The sequence below is a fragment of the Thamnophis elegans genome, chromosome 8, assembly GCF_009769535.1.
Source record: "Thamnophis elegans isolate rThaEle1 chromosome 8, rThaEle1.pri, whole genome shotgun sequence".
Classification (NCBI taxonomy): domain Eukaryota; kingdom Metazoa; phylum Chordata; class Lepidosauria; order Squamata; family Colubridae; genus Thamnophis; species Thamnophis elegans.
Genome location: NC_045548.1, coordinates 55,866,251 through 55,882,134, shown reverse-complemented (window position 1 = coordinate 55,882,134; position 15,884 = coordinate 55,866,251). Strand labels below are relative to the sequence as shown.

The following is a 15,884-nucleotide window of genomic DNA, read 5'->3' as shown; positions in this document are numbered from 1 at the left end:
TGCTGGGAGGCAGAGGTTGAAGGGTGGGGTAGGCGGGACTTCAGCAACATTAGCTCTATAAGATGCAAAGACATTTCCACCCACTTTTTGGGGGGGAAGTGCATCTTATAGACCAAAAAATATGGTAATATTAATTGCTATAAGACTAGGAGGAAAAAGGATTTAGGATAGTATCTGTTTCAATAAAACAGAGGCTTACCTAAGAGAATTTCTGCAGAGGTCCATACCCCAAAGTTACTGACTATATCAAATAATTCAAAGTCTGCTTACCGAAACCTCCAGATGTGTAGGATTTCAAACTCAGAATTTCCAGCCAATATGAGTAATGGGCCTAATGATGTAGAATTTTGGGTGAGTGTAGTTGGAGTATAATGTTTTGGAGGCTATTAGGATAGAAAACTTGGTGGCATGCTTACATGCTCTCCAAGAGCCATAGTGGCACAGTAATTACAAGATAGTATTGCTGGCTAACTCTGCCGACAGCTAAGAGTTTGATTCTGACCAGCTCAAGGTTGACTCAGACTTCCATCCTTCCGAGATCAATAAAATGGGACCCAAATTGTTGGGGCAACATGATGACATTTGTAAACTGCTGAGAGAGTGCTGGTATATAAGTCTAAGTACTGTTGTTATTGCTCTTAACAGAATTACAATTTCCAGAGGCAAGAAGGCAGTATACGTTATAGTTTTATGCACCAGTTCCTAAGTATGAAGGTGAATAGAATCGTGTACAGGTAATCCTCAACTTACAACTGTAATGGAGTCTAACCATTATAGTTATAAGTTGCGATAATAGTAAAACAGATAATCACACACCCTGCCCAGTTTTATGACCTTTTGTTTGCAGTGGCTGTTAACTGAGGTCATTGTTCACTTAACAGTGCAAGAAGTCAGGAACCAGAGTTATTCAAGAAGTACAAGTTTTTTCCATGATACCTCTAAACAAGAATCTGAACTACTAACAGCTAAGGCAAACTGGTGGTAGATAAGAGTAAATGGAATTCAAGATGGTCTGATCTTAGATCTCTTGTGGGCATGAAAAGACTCCAAACTGATGATTTGCTTGGCCCCTTCCTTCGGCTCAGCCTGGTGATCTCCTACAGTGCTTTTGCCAAACACCAGAAGTATACTTTTTCCAGGAAAATTTTTCTAAATCAAGGTCATACAACCATGGAGCACTATAGACATTTATAATTGTGGGTTGGTTGCTGAGTTCCCAAAATGTGGTGATGTGACTATGGGGGGTGGATGGGGCCATTGGAACTGGGATGAAGGGGTCTGTCATAACTTTAAATGGTCACTAAGCAACTAGTCATAAGTCGAGGACTACCTGGACTCAAGCAACATCTTGAATATCAAGGACATCAGAACACACGAGATGTCCACATGAACATGTCCACATGAACACATGAAAGAAGTGTGGTAGATATATTATCTGCTAGAGAAGTACAGTTTGAACAAAAAGCAGTGAGATGTTTATAAGATAGGCATAAAAAGAATAAAGAATAAAGGCAAAACAATAGGTCTAAGAATTATCTTTTTAACCATATGTACTCAATAAGATGTGCAGCTGTTTTCCAAAATATGGGAATGTAAAATTCTATCTTCTATTTATTGCTGTTTTTAAGTAGCTATTAAATAAAGGGTTTACTTCCAAATCCCATAATTTGATTCTTTTACCAAATTTACATCTGAAACAAATATGTCTTGAGGTTTTAGCTGTATACCACTGAGGCAAAACCAAAGGAATTTTAAGCCTCTTTTTATTTATTTTTATTATGTACTTTAAATGGGCAATTACAATATTTCTTCTCAACTATAATCAGCAAAATAACAATTAAGTCTCTAAATGATGCAAATGTTAATGAAATCCAACTCTTTGAAAACTATTCATTTTCATTAAAAGAACTGCTTCGCCATACTTTAAAAAAACATTTTTGCAAGGTTAAATAAAATATTTTATGGCAATCGCTGCTGCTTAGTGCCTCTGTAACAAGAAACATGAGACACAGGTTTTCCTTCCCAATAAGGGAGTGTGGTATTTGAGACCTGATCCTAACTCATTTTATTCCCAAGTGTGAGTTGAACAAGTCAAATATGAACTAATGCCTAGAGGAACTTTTCTGACTCCGAAATATGGATTATTTCATATTTCACATTTATCTTAAAATCTGCTCCCAGAGTTCTTAAAATTCAGTAACTTGGCAAGATGAGAATTATCATGAGGAATGAAAAAGCTTCAGAATGATGAAGTCATCTCACATTCCATTAAACTGACACTTGCATGGTTTGTCCACGGTTGGGCACTATTCTGACCTCCAGAGAATACCATATTTTTCAGATATAAGACACACTTTTTCCCCTCAAAAAAGAGGGTGAAAATCTGGGTGCATCTTATACACTAAATACAGCATTTTTGGCCTCCCAAAACCCCGCCCCTTTGCAAAAATGGCCGTGCATAGCCTGTAGGAGGCTTCCAGAGTGCTCCTGGGGGCTGGGGAGGACAAGAACGAGCGAAAAATGGACCTACAAGCCTCCTACAGGCTATGCATGCCCTTTTTTTTGACAAAAAACAGGCCCGTTTTCTGCAAAACGTTTTTGGAAGGTCTCCAGAGTGCAAAAACTTTTTAAAAAAAATTTGCCTCTTCAAAATCTTGGTGCACTTATACTCCGATGCGTCTTATACTCCAAGAAATACAGTTAGTTCCTCAAGAAGTCAAGCAGCAAGAGAGTTTGGAACGTGCCATAATATAACATGCCCACGCCGAAGTCCCAATGAATTTGTATTAATCCTGGATACTTAGAAACAAATGCCGTTGAAATATTAAGACAGATTAAAAATTAAAGCAAGAACATTGCTCATCTGGTCAAAATAGCCACACAAATTACATGATGCAGGTGTAGCTTTAGAAAACAAAAGACGACCGTATTGAACCAAATTCCTATGTTTCCAAATGGACCACTTCCTCAATTTTGGTGTGCAGGGAGAAGTAATAAAATATCAATAGAACTATAATAATATGGAATATTACAAAGCTCATTAACTTAATAATTACCAGAATATTGGGTTTTAGACAGCCAAGCATTTAGTGCTATTGATGATTAATACTGCTTCGCTGCTATTTTGCTTTTCTTCCCTTTGGCCTCAACCAAATGTGTGCTACGAAAGAGTCCATGGGAGCCTCCCAAGGAAGAAATGCTCCCCAGAAAGAAGTTATATAAGGGGCTCTTACAATTTCCAGCTGGACCCCTCCCCCTTCTGTCCCTGTTCACTTTGCCTAAAAGAGTAAGATAAGTGTATAGATACAGGAAGAGGAAAATCCATTTCAAAGTTATGAATGCCCTCTGGAGAACAGTAGAGTTTGCAATTATGTTATTTGTTTAGCAAGAAATTTCAACAAATTGGTCTTGTTTAGAGTACTTTAAAATATCCTCCGTCCTTTTCTTTTTTCCTCTGAAATCTTCTATTGTTTCATTTTATATCACCAACTTGTGCAGTTAACTTCTATTAGTGAGAAGTGGGCATCTCATAGTCACACAGGTAATAAAAGCAATAAAACTCTAAAATAATATGCTATAATCCCTGAATACTCAGTGATGCTTCCAGACAAGGATACTTTAACTATGCCCAATCAGGACTGTTCGTATTTCATTGCTTGTGGAAGACTTCAACTGTCCTTCCAGGTTTTTAACAAGCCAAATAACATTCTGCAGTTATCTGGGCAGTCTTACTTCCTTTCTAAATGTTGGCAGAAAGACAAGTGGAAAAAGTATGATTTTCACTATGTTGAGATAAAAAGGTTAAAAAGTCCTAATCATGATTGGCTCAGTTTTGCTGCAGTTTAAAAAGAGACAGAAACAGCTATTTTAAAAAAATGCTGTTTCAAAGGGGAAAGATTAATGTGAAAACACTACTTCCACATAAGAAAAAAGCGTAGAGAAAAATAGAGATTTATCAATTATATTGGTCATAACTTGCAGATCATCCACTCCCCCTCCTCTTAAATTGCTTTCTGCAATGGATAAACTATAGCAGAGTAAATTTTAAAGCTGCTCTTCTTTTGCTTTTTTTTAAATGTATGAACTCAGCTTGGTTATTCTACAGTAAATACATATTAAGTCCAGTTTTCTGTGATTGACTTTAGCCGCTTAATTAACCTGCACTCAATTTACAGATCATAGAGATCATTTTCTCTATGGTATGCTACATATCTTCTTGCTAAGGAAGACCTCTTCCTACTAAGGAAGAGGAAAAAATTACAGATAATTGTTTCCCCAAAATTATCGTATTTTCTCACAAATTTCCCCCCCAAGTACAAGTAGAACATATGGCACTACCAAGTCCTCTTTCAAGAGTGCTCAGCCTAGATAATTCTGGAATATCAGCATGATCAACAGCAGTCAAGCAATATATGAAATTGTCCTTCAATCACTAGGTTGCTACTTTTCAGCTATGACCTCAGAATTTTGCAGTCAGAATCTAATTTTCCACAGTCCAATCCCTTTCTTGCTTATGTTCAACAGCAAACAGCACACTGCAGGGATCTTCCTATTGATACATTTGTTATTTTTCCCTAAAGCATGTTAAAAAAATGGTAGAAATGTTTGGTTTTTTTTAGAATCTCTTTTTATTACGGTTAAGACACCTTCTCACTGTAAAATCTAAAAAGCTTTTATGAAGAAACTAATCATGAAAAACATGATGGTTGTTTTCTCTGTTGAAGCAACACGAGGTTCTTCACTGCATTCTGCAATTCTGTGCCTATACGCACTATGCATGTACCCCAACTCTGTGAAAGCATACACAATTTAAGCATATATATGTAGAGAGGAAAATTTCTCATCACAATTAGATGCTGATGAATAATGGATATCTATGAATTCCCTAAGAGTGGTGAAGTTGAGATTTTAATGTCAGTATGTTTGAGTATGCAACAGCAGTTATCATCAAGGATATCCTTCTCCAAGATCCCTATTTCTGGTTCATTGCTCAGCTTTTGGACTGTCATTTTCAAATTGTCTTATTGTATTGTACTGTCAGTTGTATTGTCTTATGTCAACAGAAGGTTTGTGCTCACATTGTTAGGATTAACATCCCCAAAGCTGAAGACGTTTGCTTTCTCTCAAGCCCAATGAATTATTTATATGCTCACATACAGAAGCCTGAAGTTCTTTTTTTTAAAAAAAAAATTGGACCGCGTGTGAGTGCAGAGCAGTGTTTCTCAGTCTTGGCAATGTTAAAATGTGTGGACCTTTAACTCACAGAATGCTGGCTGGGGAATTCTGGGAGTTGAAGTCTACACATCTTCAAGTTGCCAAGATTGAGAAACACTGCTGTACAGCTCCAAACCCGAATGAAATATAAACATTTCTGGGTTTGCTCATCCTTTTTGTTTATCTCTTCTGTCTTGCAGTTTAAGCATGGACCTTTGGCTGAAATCTGGAAAACTAAAGACAGGAGAATGCATGAATTCTCCCCCACACGCCACCTCCAAAAACTTAAATTGAATTATTTCAACACTTTCCATTTTTAACAACTATCGCAACTTGTATGGCATACATACCTGTGGGGACTTGTGAGAGCGCCAGCTATACTGGTGACTATGAAGACTCTCCAGCAAAACATTTTCATCTGTGTCTACCTGGCCAAACCGCAGTGTGTCCTGTGTGTCATTACAGATTACAAAGTGGCTAAAGACTATTTCTTCTGCCTCAGGGCATTGATTCTGAAAGAAAGAGAATAGAAAACCAAACAAGCTTCAGAATAATTCCAGGATGTTTGGCAACTATCTACTCAATGGAGAAAATGTCTTCGGTAGCATAAGCTTTCCTACAAAGCATTCTTTCCTCATAACAAAAATACCAGAATCAATGATGGCTCCCAAGATATATACCCATTTATATATCTTCAATTGCTAACATAGACAAATAACAAAATAAGGGAACTGCAATTTTAAAAACATTTAATATATGTTATAGACATGTGAACAAATGTTATTTCCATTCCATAGTTATATTAATACTGCCAATATTAGTGAAGATCCTTTCAGGGATTTTAATATTTTAGGAAAAATACATCTTAGGTAATATTTTAAAATAATCAACTTTTCTGAACTGGTTTTAAACATTATTGTAGTATCCATTCAGAATTTTCAGAATGCTCCAACAATTTAGATTTACTATATACGAGGCTGTATACACATTGGAAATAAAAGGACATTAACTTTTTAATGATAATAAATAGTTGCCATTCTCAAACTTATATAAGAGCTGGTTGATATTCTCTTCCATTGCAAGGCTACTATATAGCCAAATACTTTTTTTGGGGGGGGATCATTATTTTCCTTTTAAAGTAGCTCAGCAACAAATGTAGTATTTAATTGCATGAACAACCATCGAAGAATGACGTCTGCCTTTATGCTTGAAGATAAATATATGAATGTTCAGTTATGGTACACAGAAATGCTTCTGTACCTGGGAACATTCTTCTCAAAATGCATACAAAGCAAGGCACGTAAGTGAAAAATGAACAATGTACTGCAGGTCATGAGGGTAATGTACTAATGCATAACATAAATTTCTGACATTCAAATTAGAGAAATTTGTTTATTGTCTGTCTTCAATCAATTGTATTTGACCTTGCTTCTGCTTTTAAAAGATTAGACTAGAACAACAGATATATTGGACATCTTTCCACACAATATGAACCATTGCCTTATTTGACAATGCATAAATTTTCAATTTCTCAAGGGTTTATTAATCCCTATAATACACTGTGTTACAAGAATGGTTTGAATGCAGAAGAGTAAGTGGCAATGTTACAAAGAGATCTTCAAGGCATTCTTCCTTTACATTTTGATCTTTATATTTTCTCACTCCATCAATCTGAAACTGATTGCCAATTCTCAGTATTCTTCATTCAAGTAAGTAATATACAGTATTATGTTGTCCACTTCTTCTACTGGAGCCTACAGGACCACAACGGATTTCCTATTTTCAGTTCCATTTTCCTTATTATATTTCCATTATGTTTAGTTCACAGCTGGAATTATATCTGGGTGATTTTTTTCTTCTTCTTCCGTAGAATCTTCTCCCATACCAGTGGGTAAATTCTTCCCTTGTTGTTTAGTTACTCATGGTTCTGTCAGTAATATCATGAAAGGATATAAAAGCGAGGAAGATATCCAGATTTCTCAACCAGCCAAGTCTTTCTTGGCCATCAGATTTCTAAAGAATGCACTTTAGAAAATGTAGTTGTCAACACTTCATTTAGACTAACACAAAAAAACTTCTTTCTTAGGTGCACAAAGTATGTAATCCGTTATATTTGAAAGTTACGCAAAATCACCCATGATGATGTATGTACCTGTTCTTTGCAGAAATTGGTTTTTATGGTGACCACCAGCTTTAATGTGTATGCTTCATTTTACTGAATATATTAAAAAAATTCTTATATTCACCTAACTTCTCTTCTTAGCAGGATTGAATTGCTGCATCCTTTCCCTGCTTATTTCCTCTCCCTTTTTAAATGTATATGTAGATACCTATCCACTCTTAACTCCATTCAATTGTTGAAGTCAGAAAGGGGCTTCAAAATAATGGGGGCAGAGGCAACAAGGTCAAGAGGATTTTATATTACAGATTTAATGTTATATAGTTTATAATGTTATTAATTAGAAACACTGTAATTTAATTAAAATTTTAATAATAATTGAAGAAAACAATACTGTCATTCCTGGTGCTACATAAGAACATATATTGTTTTGACATTCTTTAATGATACATCTCTGATTACCATTAGTCACAGACATGGATTTATTTATTACCAGTTTATAAAGAGGTTTTCCTTAAAGAATGTTTTTTTTAAATCTGAAAATTGTGTGTTGGCTTCTATAATATCTAATATTATACATGCTATACATGCTACATAAATGTATAGTGAAATATTTTACTGGGCCAACATTTTGTTGGCAAAATAATCCAAACTTTAAATTTTTACCATAAATAATGGTAACCTTAAACAATACATTTACTAATCTACATAAGCCCTTAGAATTACTGGATTATGTCCCTTAAATTTCCAGAACATTTTTTCACTTAAATTATGGAATCCTATAGAAACTCAGAATGGTATTCTTATTATGTTGAATAAAATGTGCTCCCAATTAAATTTTCAAGGCCCTGTAAACTTAAAAATTATAAAAGCAATTGCTTTTAAAAGGAAAAAAAAGGTCTATCATCTTGGCATTTGAACAGATGACCTGGACCATAAAAGCACATAGTCTGATGATGCCTGTAATGCCTATTTCTATTGTTAAAACTTCCTTCATTATTTAAGAATAAAATTAGTTCACCTTTTGGTGAAAACAAATTCCAACAGAGGCTTCCGTTTATCTTGAACTCTTGACCTAAAGGTATAAGGCCAAATTACTTTAAGCTTTCTATGTCAGCTCTTATCCCCAATGTGTACAAAATTGTTGTTTCTGATACTTGGTTAGAAAATGTGAGGAATTCAATTAATGGTGGTAGTCTGGTAGGACACCGTGTTAATTGTGAACACTGAACATGACAAAATACTTACCAGTGGGAAGTTAATTTTCAGTATGTGGTAGAAGAGAACCCACTGAAGAAACATGTTGTTACCAATTAACATTAATATGTAGTTCAGAGCCCACCTCAATAACTAATGCAGCCTAATGTAAAAATAGGATGAGTTTTTAATCAAGGACACTCTCGGCTAGAGACTCACCCACCACATCAGAAGCTGGTGGCAAAAACGTCCGAAATGAGAGGAAACAAGGAAATTGCAACAACAATTACAGAGGCATATCCTCCGTGGGTCATTTGAACATTGCCACCCTGCATATAAATCAGGTCTAACTATTCATAGAATGTACCTGACTGGTACATCTTACAAGGCAACATATGGCTCTGCTTATACAATCCTGTTGTTTCCAACTCAGGGTATTTCTTTAAAGGCTCCCTATAGTTTAAGTCGGTCAATCATTTTCTGATGTGGTCTTACACATTTAAATATTTACACAATGCACTTTTTGTACATATGTGATACTAGGGAGACTTTTTTCACTGCACAAAGTAACGAAGGCCATTTTGCAGTAGTTACTCCTCCACCAGCCCATCCAAACAGTCCTCCATCAAAATTGTTTGCTTGTTTTCTGTTAAGCAGATTGCTCAAAATATGACAAAAAGCAGAAATTGGAGCTACAAAGACTCTTTTTTCACAGTGATATTTGAACCAGATGTAAAGATTTAAATCACACTAGCTCTTATTTTATGAATGTCCTTTTACAATAAGAAAATCCTGGAATACCTTGAAAAAAGAAACTCTGATGTAAAACAGATGTTTTATCTTTTTTAGCTTTGCTATTGTAGTTTTGTGATGGGTTATTAATGCAGAAAACTTTGTATAGATATGGAGATTGGTACAGAAAAATCCTGGGATGAGATTATTTGGATAATTGCAGAAAATATTATTTGGATATAATTTTATTAATTTGATCTATCAGTTTTGTATGTACAGAACATCATAATAATTATAGCAAAAACCTTCATTAGAGTAACAGGGAAAATATGTGCCAGATATCAAATGTAATAGAATTCTTCCTCTTTTTTTCATTCAACAGGATAAACAAGAAATTAGGGAAAAGTCTAATTTTAAACCATGATATCATTTGGAGGATTGGGTGAATATTCTATGTTACCTGGTTATGCCTTTTATCTGAACTAAAAGAAAAGAATATTTTATATGTAGATTTGGGTCTTAGTACGTTGTTACTGCTTACTTGGTTATTATTATGTAAGAAATAGAGACATTACAATTATTCAACGAATTATATTCCAATCACATTTACCCAAAGTTAAATCCATCCAAATTGATCCATGAAATCTTGATGTCTTTTCAATGGTACAGTAGTAAGAATTTTAAAATACTCTTTCCTGCTATAATTGTTTAATTTATTATTGCCAAAATGGATAATAAAGCTAACAGGATATACTTGCTGTAGCTTCTGCCAAGTACTCCTCAGAGGTTTTGGTCTGCCTAAGATAGCTGCTCTCTGTCAGGGCAAAACTCATTATTACAGCCCCTGCATCAATTATTCTGTGAATCAGCTTAGATACTGTATATCCTATTGAGATAACTGCCAGAAAATAGTTGAGCCAGGGTATCTTCTGGCTCATTCAGACTTTAATCGAATTCAAAGAGGAAAAGAGAACTTTTGTTCTCAAGTGTTTTTCTACTGACAATTGACTATATCCTTGGCATTTGCTACATCTTATGTTCAGTCTGCATCCTTCCAGAGTCACTCAGTGACTTGCACACCCTGAAAATCTGCTCTCTTACTACGAACTCATAGATCTTTTCCTTCTCTTTCCTCTCCTTGAATATGTACCTTCCATTTCAGTTAATTACTTCATGATAAGTACAAAATTGCATTACAAGGTTGGATCTGAACCTTCAAATTATGATTTTTGCTTATGCTCCAACTGGAGAAGCCACATTCAGATCACTGCTTGGATTTCAAACGTAAACAAAACCCTAGTTATTGGCCTGGGTGTAATGGCAAAACCCACATAATCTCTGGTGTCTGCTAAATGGGAAATAAGACTCCATCCATCGTGTCATAACATTCCTTTTGGGGAATATGTAAAAAAACCAGAAAAATAGATATTGCAAAATTTAATTTATACAATCAATGCACCGTATTTTTTGGAGTATAAGACGCACCTTCCCCCCCCCCTTAAAAGTGGGTGAAAATTTAGGTGTGTCTTATGAATATGGGTGTTTTTCACAAAAAAATGGGCTCGTTTTTGGGCTCCAAGCCCTCTGTGCATTGCATTTTCACCCTCCCAAGCCCACAGAAGCACTTTGCAAGCCAGAAACAGGCCCATGTTTGGTGAAAACAGGGTGTGTGGAGCACTGCAGAGTGCTTCTGGGGACCAGGGAGACCAAAAACTGTTTTTTTCTTGTTTTCCTCCTGTAAATTTAGGTGTGTCTTATAGTCCGGTGCATTTTATAGTCTGAAAAATATGGTAACTCTTCATACCTTTCTATCCTTGCAAACCAGTCTTGTTTGTACTACATCTTTATATGAATTCATACATTTCCTTTTGTTCCTTAAACTTCTCTCTTTCTATTTGAGGACCTCATCAACATCTAACTACAAATACTACTAATCTTTCCTCCCAACCCATTCACATTTCTTCATATATATCTTTTGCAATTCAATTCTCATTCATTTTTCTGTAAGACTTTTGTATTCAATTCACATTCATTCAGCAACCTTTCATTCATTTTACTTAAGTGAGATGAACAGTGTAGAAATTTGATAAGTAAATAAATGTTCTTCCCCATGTAAGAGCAAATTCCCCCCACCAATCCATACATTTACTAATCATGCTCATACAATACCAAAAGATGATATGTAAATAGGTTTCATGCATTTCATTTGCTTTTGTTTCATTTTCAATAAAATGCATCACACAATAAAAAGGACCTGAGGCTAGTTTACCATTCCAATTTCAGTCCCTTCGCCTTATAAAGCTTTTGATACTTCTTCGCTCTTAGGAATCCTGAGTTATGATATCTGGTTTAACCTTTTCATTTCAGGCCTACATGCTTACCTCTTGCCAAGCCTGAAGCGTTTTATGCAGAGAGTGGATGGTATGTTGGCCAAAGCTGATGAATACAGGATCCACTACCAAACTTCCATCCAAAATCTTTTCCATGGAATTTCCAGAAACAGAAAGCTGCCCCAGTACACCAAATGGTTTGGCAACAGTTTGCTTAGTTAGATTTCTACATTCCAAAAGTTTGCACTCAATTCTAGTGGACAATTGCATGTCTCTGAAGATGGATCCATCACCCCATTGCCTGAAATAGGTATGAGGTTCTTCAAAAGAGATGATTGAATATTCTAATTCAGATGGCACATTTTTATCAGAGATAAATGGATGTAGGAACTTTGGTGGCTCTATAGAACAAAAGGTAAAAATAAATCATTAATACTTAATATAAAACTAGAAGTGAACGTATGCAGAATAAAAATCTGCACAGAATGACCAAGCTATATTTTTCTAGATCAAGTCAATTTATTTTAAACAAAAATTCTAGATATTATTTCACCATAGTTAAGTAGTCACAGACATGAAATGTAAACTGAAAAATATTATAAAGTAATATTTTCTCCACTGAAAGTTTACTGCCATCAGCAACATTTTTATTTAAAAAATGTGCTTATATCCAAGTTCCGTAATCATACAATAAAACTTTATGACTTTTTTCATTCTGTTGCAATATAACCATTGCATGTGTCTTTTTTGCAAGGTTAACTGAACTCTATTTTCAAAAGCTTTCTCTGACCACTTAAGAGCCACTGAGATCCATGGGTTCAGAACATTAGTAAAAATTCTGGGAGTTAGTGTCCCTATTTGTGAAAGGTAAGGTTAGCTTTTGAAGTCCCAAGATATCACCTAAAGTCATAAGAAAGAGCAGTCTTATAATATATAACCTGACCTTTGGTCAGATTTTGGATGAAATAGAGACCCTTTCTGTGCCTCTTTGTGTTTACAAGTATGACATCAATAAATAAAAGATGTGGTCAGTGGTGAGATTCAAACAACTGGGTCTCTGTCCTAATGATTTCTTCCAACAACCAATTCATCAAACTGCTCAGGAAGTTAACAACCGGTTGTCTTGAAGTGGTGCAAACTGGCTGAATTCTACCACTGGATGTGTTGTGTTGTGGAAATGTTAATATGCTAAGGCCTATATTAAATGGTATAAAGAATATAGTAGGAAGCATGGTAATCTCCAGACATAGGGTGTCATCTTTGCCCTCCAGTCACATGGCCAGCAGCACTGGCTGGTATATCACAAGCCTCTGGAAAGCATTAATTTGCCTGCCACTTCAGTGCACTAACCAGTAACTATAAGTTGCTATTGTGAAGGTGATACTGAGTGCAATAGCAATGCTAATAAAAAAGTGAAACAATAAACAACCAGAGTTACCAAGAACTAAACAGCAAACATTCTTCAAATCAGAAAATAAATCAAAATTGTCAAACACATTAGGAGAAGGTAGAGGATACTCATTCAGGACTGTATGTTCAGATACAGTGCTGATATGTAAGTTAAAATAAATGTAATTATTGATGTAGAGATCAGCATCTGATAAACCCAAAAGGGAAATAGAAATTAAGATTATTGAAAATATAGTCAATTATTAAAAAGATATAAAGAACAAAGCTATCAGAACATACATATAAATCCTCTCACAGATGCTTTTTTTAAAGGATACAAATTTTAAAAAGATAATTACAGAATACATTACTTTGAATTTGCAGAAAATAATTATCCCAGAAAACAATTCGTGACATAATCAATCTACAATAGTCCCAGTTACATACATTTAATTGTTCCACTATGAATAAGTTAGTAAAGAAAATAGCAATTAAGAATAATAGCTTAGTTTAAAAAAAGATTCTAAAAAAGAAAAATAAATAAATCTTTTTAAGGACCTCTACCCGATTCAGGCTTTTTTTTTTGTTCCTTTCACTGTCATTCGAAGTGCTAAAAATGTTAATTAGTAATGGGAAAACTTAGAAATGTTGAAGAAAATGTTAGTCATTCACCACTTTCAAAACCATCATTTAAGCAAGATGTCATGAAATTGCTGAGATATTTGCTCATTTTTCATGGAGAATATTATTTGAAATTACACAATGTAATAACATGTATTGGAAATAAAACTGACAATAATGCAAGCACACATTACTGAATGAAACCAGGTGGATTGCATCTCTATTCCCAGTTTCTTTTTAAAACAATACTGTAACTGAGTTTTGAGCTACTTCCTTTGGAATCTTTTTGTTCAATGGCACATATAAAGTGGGGCAGGTTTGCTGGCAAAAGTGAAAAGCAAAATTTATCCCATTAGCCTCACAACAAAGTGAAAGGAAAGGGGGAATTTGGGCCCACTACTGAAGCTTAAAAAATGAAGCACCTTCTGCAATTACTCCCTTCAAATACATCTGCTTTTTACACATTCCTGCTACTGATAAGTAGGTGTAAGCTATCTGAGCATATGGTCCAGTGGACAAAAGAACTGCAAATGTAAAGCAGGTGGGATGATGAGTAAATGGAAAAAGCAATAGCTACAATTTAAGATACATACCTCTGCCCAGCTGATCCAGATGGTGGCAAAGATGAAGTTCGGCATGAGCAAACTGAATTGAAACCCCCAGGGCAGGCACGTACCAGGGAGTGAAGCATGAATCTACCCTTGTGCAGGCTGCCAGGGCAGTAGGCGTCACAAATTGATCAGATGAACTCTGGGAACCCGATTCACTTTCTGAACTGGGGAAGGGACGTGAGAAAAAAGACAAAAAATAATGTTCTAATACACTTCATTAAATTGTTTTCTAAAAGAGCAGCATCTTTGAGGATCAGAGCCCCAATAATGTGGTCATTATTAAACACTATTAATTTGGAATAATTATTTCAATTATAATAAGAATATATTGTATTTCATTTAGGTGAAATAAACTCTTATTAGACAATATTCTCCAAACCTGTGCCTGAATTGTTTTCTAAGGCATAACACTAGTTATCTAATAAAGAAGGTGAGAGTGTAAGGTATTCTTAGAAGATTGAACTAGAGTCAAGAAAGAAAGGATTCTATTCTCACTTAGCCATGAAGTTTTTACAGATGAACTCGGATGAACCTGAATCAATTATTGTCTGTTTGATTGAATTAACTTTGTCAGATTGCTGAGGGGACACAATGTAACAGAAACAAATTCCTCATTTGGAACACAAACATACATTTACAAAGATTAACTGCTATTTTATTATTTCAATTTCATATATTGTAGTCAATCTTGATAATTTTTTTGAAACATGGCCAAGTAAATACAGTGGGCTATGTACTGGACTTATCTCAACAAAACAGTTAACTATAACTGTAGTTTTGGATTCAAAGGTAATACTGTGATTTTTTTTTTTTTTAAGTTTTCAATCTCTTTGTGATCATGCCAGAGAAAGACAGGTGAGGACTTCTTGGATCCAAGATTTACCTAGGCTTCTTTATATCATGACCAACCAAATTACCCGTGGAAGGCTTAGACAATTTTAGCATTCTTCCAGACCTAAAAATCTAGATCTGTGTAATGTGGTGTTTCAGCCATCTAGTTCAGTGAGATTTCTTTCATTATTATTACAATAATGAATTGTTTGAAGAGTCATGTGTTTTTGTCTGTTTCAGTGTTTTAGCTTCTGATTTAAAAAATAGCACATCTGTCTCAGTGAACTAAATTACTGTTTCATAATCAATATTGTATTTACCTTTGGTCATCCCCTGAATTCTGGTTGCTGTTCAAAACAATTCTCCAAAGATCTGAAGCTACAAACTCTTTCGGATCAGTTATTAAGTTGATACTTGGCAGGGTCAACTCACAAACTTTGCTTTCCGATAAGCTGAACTCTCTGAAAGCAACAAATGATTTCTGGAGCTCATCCCAGTATTCCAAACTGCAGGGGATCTGTAACAATTGCAAATCTTAGTTGTTTGGCAATTCTTGACAAAGTGAAAGACATTTCAGTGTAATATACAGTTGCACTATTTGTCTGTCCCTCCCCATCAAGAGAGAGAGATTGCTTCTGTCTATGCATGCATTGATAAATACATGCATACATAATGTCTATGTCAGTCTGTCCATCGATCCCACTGAAATCCCAAAGGACTCTTGGCAATTCACAGAAATAAAAAGATACAATGACACAATCCACAATCAAATTAAAATTGAAATATAGGTTTCAGGATGTATAAACACAAGTCCCAACAAGAATCAGTCTATAAATCTTA

At 35.0% G+C, this 15,884-nt stretch overlaps 1 protein-coding gene across 2 annotated transcripts in view; it reads right to left on the bottom strand.

The window, feature by feature from the left end:
• Positions 1 to 15,884, bottom strand: part of VPS13B (vacuolar protein sorting 13 homolog B) — a 331,777-nt gene that overhangs the window by 53,269 nt on the left and 262,624 nt on the right. For both annotated transcript variants that reach the window (XM_032222762.1, XM_032222761.1), the window contains exons 40-43: positions 15,365 to 15,561; positions 14,196 to 14,377; positions 11,644 to 11,993; positions 5,565 to 5,726 (exon numbers count right to left, since the gene is read on the bottom strand). In XM_032222762.1, coding sequence (XP_032078653.1) covers positions 5,565 to 5,726; positions 11,644 to 11,993; positions 14,196 to 14,377; positions 15,365 to 15,561 — 891 coding nt within the window. The remainder of the gene's footprint in view (positions 1 to 5,564; positions 5,727 to 11,643; positions 11,994 to 14,195; positions 14,378 to 15,364; positions 15,562 to 15,884) is intronic.